Source organism: Nomascus leucogenys, chromosome 4 (genome assembly GCF_006542625.1).
Source record: "Nomascus leucogenys isolate Asia chromosome 4, Asia_NLE_v1, whole genome shotgun sequence".
Taxonomy (NCBI): Eukaryota; Metazoa; Chordata; class Mammalia; order Primates; family Hylobatidae; genus Nomascus; species Nomascus leucogenys.
Genome location: NC_044384.1, coordinates 77170044 through 77179450, shown reverse-complemented (window position 1 = coordinate 77179450; position 9407 = coordinate 77170044). Strand labels below are relative to the sequence as shown.

Sequence of the window (9407 nt, the reverse complement as noted above, 5' to 3'; positions counted from 1 at the left end):
GGACATTGAGAGGAAGCAAGGCAGGCTGGACAGAGGACAGGCACAGAGAAGGCAACAGGAGCAAAGTCTACCAACAAGCTATTTCAGGTTGGGTCTGGGGGCAAGGCCAGGCGCTTGTGGATTGAGAAGCTTCCCCAGGGCCCTTGCAACAGCTGCCATCCTCCATCCACATCTCTCTTACTGGGATGGGAATTTTTTGTTTTTGTTTTTGTTTTGAGACGGAGTCTCGCTCTGTCGCCCAGGCTGGAGTGCAGTGGCTCTATCTGCAACCTCTGCCTCCCAGGTTCAAGCGATTCTCCCACCTCAGCCTCCCGAGTAGCTGGGATTACAGGCGCCTGCCACCACGCCCGGCTAATTTTCGTATTTTTGTAGAGACGGGGAGTCACCATGTTGGCCAGGTTGGTCTCAAACTCCTAACCTCAGGTGATCCACCTGCCTCGGCCTCCCAAAATGCTGCGATTACAGGCGTGAGCCACCTCGCCCGGCCAAGCCTGCCTTCTCTTAATTTACCTTTTCACTCTTCTTTCCTGATAGTTTTGACGTGAACTGTTCGGACCCTCAGTGCTGATAGAAAACTGCATTCCAGGAAAGGAACACAGCTGTGCAGTGAGTGGGGGGGTTTCGGAGCTAAAAAGCTGTACATAAGCCTGAAGTCAGAATACTCAGTTTGTTTTGGGAGGGGTAAAATGCTTAACTCTTCTTGCTCCATTGTTAGCCTGGTAATTAACTATACAAACGTAAAGGCCAAATTCTTTGCCTACCACCAGGGTCAGTCAGGCTCGCTTTGGTCAAGTACACCCAGCCAAGGGTGGCAATGTCCTTGGTTCTGTGAGAGACCTTCCCGCAGAGTCAGAGGCTTCTCTTCTTTATTGTGCACCCTCTGCTGGTTAGTGTGATACAGTGAGCTCAGAGAAAAGAAGGCGCATACGATTTACTAGATAATTCTATACCCAGTAATGTTTCCTTAAAAGTGTTAAATTGAAGATTATACCTATGGAGCTGGGATGTGGTGCTCAGAAAGAATATAAGTAGTCAGCATTGTAGCAGTTGAGTCTCAGTGGTAATGGAAATGAGGAAGGTTGAAGGATAATAATAGTTACCATTTGGGGCATGGTAGTTATTTTGTGCCAGGCACTCACTGTGCTAAGCAACTTTACCTTCACTGACTCATTTAATCTTTAAAACAACCCTACAAGGTAAGTACTATTATTCCATTTCATGGATAGGAAAGTGAGACTCAGAAGTTAGGTCAGCTGTGTGAGATTATACAGCCAGGCTAATAAATAGAGCCAAGACCCAAACCTAGGCTTATATCTGAGTTCCCACATGTAACCACTATGATAATTTTCTTTCTTGAGATATCCTTGGCACAATTTCTGGGCTGATGTTTCCTCAGCTCATACTATTATCTCTCACTTTCAAAATTCCCCTGCCATTTCAAAGACAAAAAACAAATTAGATATAACCATGCCTCTGAAATGTATTATCTCACCTACAGGAGTCTGATCTGTGAAAACCTAGAAGGTTTGTTAAGACTCTTGCCAACATGTGCTCTCCTGCCAGTCCCAAAATCCTATACAGGAACCCCCGGTTCCTCAGGTTAGCTTTTCTGCAGCTTCATCACCAGCAGCAGAGTGATGTGTTCTGTGATGTCCTTCTGCAGGCAGAAGGTAAGAGAGTGGTGGGAATTCAACTGAAAACTCACCATAGAATAAGATAAAATGAGTTCAGGGCCAGAGGGTAAAGGACAAAATCAGCAAAATGTTATTGCCTATGACCACTGTAAACTATTTGGTAAAGGGCTGTTTGTTTCTAGGACAATTACTATTGTTTTCAAGAGTGAAATTGTGACTTTGCTTCCTCTTAAATAATGAATCTAATTGTAGTTTTATAAGCAGATACATTCTATGTAACATGGATAATATTCCAATGGGAAGGTTGTGAAGATTAAGAGTTAATGTGGGTAAGCACTTAGAATAGTGCTTTTAATATACTAATCACAATATGTGTTAGATGATACTATTATGTTTTCCTTTTTTTGAGAGTCTCACTCTCTTGCCCAGGCAGGAGTGTGGTGGCAGAATCACAGCTCCCTGCAACCTCCACCTCCTGGGTTCATGTGATTCTCATGCCTTAGCCTTCTCAAGTAGCTGAGATTACAGGCATGCGCCACTACGCCCAGCTAATTTTTGTATTTTTAGTAGAGATGAGGTTTTGCCATGATGGCCAGGCTGGTCTCAAACTCCTGGCCTCAAGTGATCCACCCGCCTCGGCTTGCCAAAGTGCTGGGATTATAGGCATGAGCCACCCCGTCCGACCCTTTTCCCATTTTCTTTTCTTTTTTTTTTTTTTTGTTTGTTTCTTTTTGAGACAGAGTCTCACTCTGTCACCCAGGCTGGAGTGCAGTGGCACAGTCTCGGCTCACTGCAACCTCCACCTCCCGTATTCAAGCAATTCTGCCGCCTCAGCCTCCCGAGTAGCTGGGACTACAGGTGTGTGCCACCACACCCAGCTAATTTTTTGTATTTTTAGTAGAGATGGGGTTTCACTATGTTGGCCAGGCTGGTCTCGAACTCCTGACCTCATGATTCGCCTGCCTCAGCCTCCCAAAGTGCTGGGATTACAGGCGTGAGCCACGTCGCCCGGCCTGCTTAATTTCTTTAATCTTCAAATTGATGACTTTTGTTGTTTGTTGCTAGAACTAAAAATGTATAGATTATTTCCACCCCTTCACTTCACACTGGAAATGTTAATTCAGCATAAAGTAGACCCTGATATATAATGTACAAGGCCCAAGATTAGGAGTCAGAGTTACTAAGTAGATCCTGATTTATAATGTACAAGGCCCAAGAAATGGGCAGGTAACTTCATCTCTCTGTGGCTCAATTTCTTCATTTATAAAAAAGAATTATGATAACCAATACTGTATACCACTCTACAGTTTGTGGAGTATATATAGTATAGTGTCTCATTTGATTTTTTTTTTTTTTTTTTGAGACTCTTGCGCTGTCGCCCAGGCTGGAGTGCAGTTGCGTGGTCTCAGCTCACTGCAGTCTCCACCTTCTTCTGGGTTCAAGCGATTCTCCTGCCTCAATCTCCTGAGTAGCTGGAATTACAGGGATGTGCCACCATACCCGGCTAATTTTTGTATTTTTTAGTAGAGACCGGGTTTCACCATGTTGGCCAGGCTGGTCTTGAACTCCTGACCTCAAATGATCCACCTGCCTCGGCCTCTCAAAGTGCTGGGATTACAGGTGTGAGCCACAGCACCCGGCCATGTCTCATTTGATTCTAACAGTCTTGTAAGAGGAGCCTTAGCTACATGGTTCCAATTCTACGTATGAATGAGTTGAGGACTACAGTTAAGTGATTTGCCTGCTGCTTCTCTTAGTAAGTGCAGAGTTGAGATTGACTATTTAATTCCAAATAAAGAAAAAAAGTATCAGTTGCCTGTTGTATGCTAAACACTGCTAGAGTGGTCATACAAAAGTTCCTCTTCTTAAGGAAATCTTATAAGGGGAAGACATTCAAAAATCCAGTGCATTCAAGTAACTGTACAATATATTAAAAATATAATTGGGTAAGTATAGGCAGACTTAAGAGGATAAAAAAGGAACATCCTTCCCAGACTTGAGGAGACTGGGAGACAAGGGTTAGGAAACTTTTCTTGGAATAACCCCTTAGGTGAGATCTGAAAGACAAACAAGTGGGAGGAAGCAGGGAAAGATTTTTCCTGGCAGACAGCAGCATGTATACAGGTTCAGAGATGTGACCACGGGTTTGTTCGTTATTATTAGAGCAGACTGTAAAAGGTGTATTGACCAGAGAGGAGAAGAGAAATTAGTAAACATGTGAGGTCTGAAGTGTCATGCAAAGGAAGTAGGTATTTCAGGACACTGGGAAACATACTGAACAGTTTTATGCAGGAGGTTATAATCTGATACCTGCTTTAGAAACAACATTCAGCCTGTTGTTCAGAAACAACATTCAGCCATTATTGGTTACTGAGCCTAGATAGGCAGCTGTTTCATAATCCAGGAGAGAGGGGATGATGGCCTGAATTAAGGCATTGACAAGATAAAAATAGGAGCTATTAAAGAGAGTTTACAAAAGTTGGGGAAGTGGTTAAGGGCATAGACTCTGTAGCCAGACTTTCTGGCTCAAAATCTTTTCTTTTTTCTTTTTTTTTTTTTTTTTTTTTTAGAGACGAGATCTCACTGTTTTGCCCAGCTTAGTCTCAAACTCCTGTGCTCAAGTGATCCTCCCGCCTCAGTCTCCCAAAGTGCTAGGATTACAGGTGTGAGCCACTGTGCCCGGCCTCGAATTCAACTCTTGTCCCTGCTACTTTGCAGTTGTAAGCATGTTACTTAACTATGCCTCAGTTTACTCATTTATAATAACAGTAGCTACTTTACAGGGTTACAGTGAAGATTAAATAAATTAATATTAGTAAAACACTTAGAATAATGCCTGATGGCACATAATGACTCAACAATATTAGCTTTAAAAAAACCTGATGTTTAATTAGAGGCTGGGCACAGTTGCTCATGCCTATAATCTCAGCACTTTGGGAGGCCAAGGAAGGAGGATCACTTGAGGCAAGGAGTTCAAGACCAGCCTAGGCAATGTACTGAGACCTTGTCTCTAAAAAATAAAAATAGCCAGGCACAGTTGCAATCCCAGCACTTTGGGAGGCCAAGGCAGACAGATTGCTTTAGCCCAGGAGTTTGAGACTAGCCTAGGCAATATGGTAAAACCCTGTTTCTATTAAAAATACAAACAATTAGCTGGCTGAGGTGGTATATGCCTGTAGTCCCAGCTACTCAAGAGGCTGAGGTAAGATAATCACTGGAGCCTGGGAGGTTGAGGTTGCAGTGAGCTATGATTGTGTCACTGTGCTCCAGCCTGGTTGGCAGAGCAAGACCCTGTCTTAAAAAAACAAAACAACCCTGGCTGGGCATGGTGGCTCACGCCTGTAATCCCAGCACTTTTGGAGGCCGAGGCGGGTGGATCACCTGAGGTCAGGAGTTCAAGACCAGCCTGGCCAACATGGGGAAACCCTGTTTCTACTGAAAATACAAAAATTAGCCAGGTGCGGTGGCAGGCACATGGGAGGCTGAGGCAGGAGAATCGCTTGAACCCAGGAGGCGGAGGTTGCAGTGAGCCAAGATCGCACCATTGCACTCCATCCTGGGCCACAGAGCGAGACTCCGCCTCAAAAAAAAAAAAAAAAAACAAAAACAAAAAACCGTGATACTTAATTAGATGTGATGGGTAAAGGAGGGAAAATTAAAAATGACTTCTGGTTTTCAAGCTCAGGCAACTGGATGAATATGATGCCTTACTTTGAAATAGAAAATCAGAGAGGTTTTTTGGGGTGGGGAATAAGTTCATTTTCTGGAAAAGCTGCATTGAAGGTGCTTGTGAGGCATATATGTAGACATGCCAGCTGTGGTATGTTTACTCCCTCAGGAAAGAGATCTAGGCAGAGGTATGGATCTGGGAATCATCATCAAGCCTTTTGTAATTAAAGCCATGGAAGAAACGGAGTGAGATTGCCTGGGAAGTACCCATTAAATGAGGTGGCTCAAAACAGACCACTGCCTGGTAGGCAGTGGCTAGAGCACAGCAGATCGTCCGCCTCCATAGCTCTTTCTGGTTAGACCACAAGTTGCTTCTATAAAAGTTTTTGAACTCTTGTGTGAGTCAAATTAAATTCAGCAAGAATGTTGATCCTCTATTTTGTGTCAGGCACTGAATATATCTCAGTGAGAAAGACAGATGTGGTCCCTTTCCTCACAGAGTTACAGCCTAGTGAAGGAGATGGATAATTACAATACAGATAGCTAAGTGCCATGATGGCTACAGAGTACCTCTGCCCAGGAACACCTAACTCAGACTTGTGGTGGGGTGGAGGAAGGCTTTTTTTTTTTTTTTTTTTTTTGAGACAAGGTATAACTGTGTTGCCCAGGCTAGTCTCAAAGTCTTGGACTCAAGCAATCCTCCTGCCTCAGCCTACCTAGCAGTTGGGATTTCAAGCATGTGGCACTGCACTCAGCCCTAGGAGGCTTTCTGAAGGAAGTGATGATAAAGGTAGATTTTGAGAGTAAAGAAACAAGTTAGCGGGCTGGACACAGTGGCTCACGCCTGTAATCTCAGCACTCCGGGAGGCCGAGGCGGGTGGATCACCTGAGGTCAGGAGACTGGCCTGATCAACAAGGTGAAACCCTGTCTCTACTAAAAATACAAAAATTAGCCGGGTGTGGCAGCGTGCACCTGTAATCCCAGCTACTCTGGAGACTCAGACAGGAGAATTGCTTGAATCCGGGAGGTGGAGGTTACAGTGAGCTGAGATTGCACCACTGCACTCCAGCCTGGGCAACTGAGCGAGACTGTCTCAAAAAAAAAAAAAAAAAAAAGCTAGGCAAAAGGTAATGGCAGAAGGTTCCGGGCAGGCAGAATAATTTTTTTCTTTTACTTGAAGTCCCATGAAAGGAAAATAAAAGAAGGGGCAGTACATTGGGGTAGTAATGTCTATGCTTACCCCATGAACATGCCAGTCTACCTGAGATAACAAAAGTATTTGGGTTTCCCTTCAGGTGAGGCAGTTCCAGCTCACTGCTGCATCCTGTCGGCTTGCAGCCCCTTCTTCACAGAGCGCCTGGAGCAGGAGAGGCCAGCTCAGGGTCGGAAGGTGGTGCTGGAGCTGGGTGGCCTGAAGATCAGCACACTTAGGAAGCTGGTGGACTTCTTGTATACCTCAGAAATGGAAGTATCTCAAGAAGAAGCCCAGGATGTGCTATCTGCTGCCCGTCAGCTCCGTGTGTCTGAGCTGGAATCCCTTCAGCTTGAGGGTGGAAAGTTGGTGAAGGCCCCACAGGGCCGAAGACTGAACCGAGAGTGTTTACAACCAACAAGTGCTGCACCAATCTCTGCCAGAGTGGTGACACCCAGCCACCACTCTCACACCCCACTGCCTGCTACTCAAACCCCTTGTCCTCTTGGGGCAATAAGACTGAAGTCCTTGGGGAAGGAAGAGGGGCCCCAGGAGAACAACCCACAGAATGCAGACAATTTGTCTGGCACTCTTCTGCTCAAGAGGAAGGCCAGAGCCTGCCCAACTCCACAAGAAAAAAGCTCTTCACCATCAAGCCATAGTCAAGAGCCTAGAGAGAACAAGAATGACACTGCCCTTGATCCTACAGTGCTCTCCCCACCCAGCTTGTACCCCTCTGTGGACAAACACCTGTTGCCCAGAAAGATCAGGCTCAGTCGCTCAAAGCCATCTCCTGATATATGTACATCAAAGCCTTCCAGCATTTTAAGTGGATCTAGCTCAGTGCCTGCAATCCCTGGCCGGCGTCTTTGGCGGCAGAGGAGTGTAAATAAAGAAGCACCAGAGGACAAGCCAAAAACAGGAAGAGCTAGTCCTCTACAGAGCACCCCAAGCCCATCTGGTCTGGGAAAGACAGGTGGGAGCAAGAAGCGGAGCCCTGACCTCAGGACACCTAACTCAGACTCTGCAGAGGAGGGGCAGGTTGGGAGAGTTAAACTTAGGAAGATTGTCAATGGGACTTGCTGGGAAGTGGTACAAGAGACTCCCCTCAAAAACTCTCAAGATAGCCCCCAGATCCCGGATCCCGGAGGAGACTTCCAAGAGCCTTCAGGAACTCAGCCATTCTCCGCTAATGAGCAGGAAATGTCATCTACGAGAATAGAACTGTGTCAGGACTCCCCCGTGTGCACTAGGCTACAAGACATTTTGGTCTCCGCTAGCCACTCCCCAGACCACTTAGTGGTGAAGTCAGAGTTTGGGTCCAGTCCAGAACTGGTAGAGAAGGAACCTATGTTGGCTATTGACTGCAGAGAACCCTATGCATTTGACACAGCTCTGCTGGAGCAGCCCTGTGAGGCTGAGGAGTACCGAATCACAAGTGCTGCTGCCACCAGTGAGCTGGAGGAGATCCTGGACTTCATGCTCTGTGGCTCAGACATTGAACCACCTATAGGGTCTCTGGAGAGTCCAGGGGCTGAGGGCTGCAGAACCTCTACCTACCATCTGACAGAAGCAGGAAAGAACTGGATTGAAGGGGAAGAATGGTGTCTACCAGACATGGAACTCTGGCCCAGGGAGCTCACAGAATTGGAAAAGGAACCTGCTGGTGAGAACAGAGAGCCAACTGAGCTCCTTAGCCCCCTTGTCATGCCCTCTGAGGTGAGTGGAGAAGTGCTTTCAGTAGGAGGCCGTTGGACACCAGACCTTGAAATTACCAGCTCCCAGCCACTGGATGGTCAGGAAGACAAACTTCTCCATGTCAGCTCCCTTGATACTCCCCAGAGGTCTTATGGGGACCTCTCATCTCCCTGCTCAAACTGGGTGGAGACTGGGCTGGAAGTCTCCTTGACTACAGATGAGTTATTATACCCTTCTCCCAAGGCAGGCAAGGAGGTATCTGGTCACTCTGAACTACTAGGCTCAATTCCTGCCAGCTCTGAAGAGGAAGAGATTGATGTGGTGGACTGGACAGCAGAGGGGAGGCTGGTACCCACTAGTGTTCCTTCCGTGTGGCCTGACCCTTCTTCAGAGTCAGAAACAGAGGTAGATATACTAACATAGTGGAGGGGGGAGGGCAGGTTAGGGGCCCTGGGAGGATGGGAAGTGTTAGCTAACAAAAGGCTTACTGGCAGAGAAGCTGGCACGTGCCCTAGGCACAAGAGGCAGGTGTACTCTGGCTCTTTGTAGGTCCCTTCCTCCCTTCCCTAAGCCTCAGAAGCCAGGCAGAAGCCAAGGGTACCATAGATAGAAAATTATGAACTTGTACCATCTTTGTAATCTATTTTCCAGTTAGTGACAACTGAAACAAACTGTGTGCTCCCCAATTCTAGTGGGTCATAGGTAACAGCCAAGGCCAGGTCTCTCAGGTCATAAGGTATCCAGTCTCTGGTAATTTAGGAAAAGCTGAGAAAGAACACCCTCTGTGGTGGGGTATTGTTTAAGAAAATGTTCCAGAGGAAGGTGTGAAGCAGTGTTGGGTGGAATACTAAGTGGGTGGGAGTGATGGATGCTGTCCAGCACCTAAAGTGGGGCTTATTCACTGCCAGTATTAGGAAGTCTAGCTAAAACCTCTGCAGGGGCCAAGAAGATGTACTTCCATCATTACTTCCAAAAAGTAAGTTGAAAAAGATACAGTTGCTTTTTTAAAAAATAAATTATTTACTTTGCTCCCATAATTTTTACAAATATTTCTCATGTTTTACCAGAGACCCTAAAAGTTCCAGGTCAGGCCAGGTGCGGTGGCTCATCATGCCTGTAACGCCAGCACTTTGGGAGGTCAAGGCAGGCATATCACTTGAGGTCAGGAGTTTGAGACCAGCCTGGCCAACATGGTGAAACCCCGCCTTTACGA

At 46.3% G+C, this 9407-nt stretch overlaps 1 protein-coding gene across 1 annotated transcript; it reads left to right on the top strand.

The window, feature by feature from the left end:
• Positions 1–938: 938 nt before the first annotated feature.
• Positions 939–9231, top strand: BTBD18 (BTB domain containing 18). Its single transcript, XM_003275327.2, has 3 exons — positions 939–1196; positions 1499–1670; positions 6600–9231. Exons 2-3 carry the CDS (start codon positions 1547–1549, stop codon positions 8615–8617), a joined length of 2142 nt encoding a protein of 713 aa, XP_003275375.2. The 5' UTR covers positions 939–1196; positions 1499–1546; the 3' UTR covers positions 8618–9231.
• Positions 9232–9407: the final 176 nt, after the last annotated feature.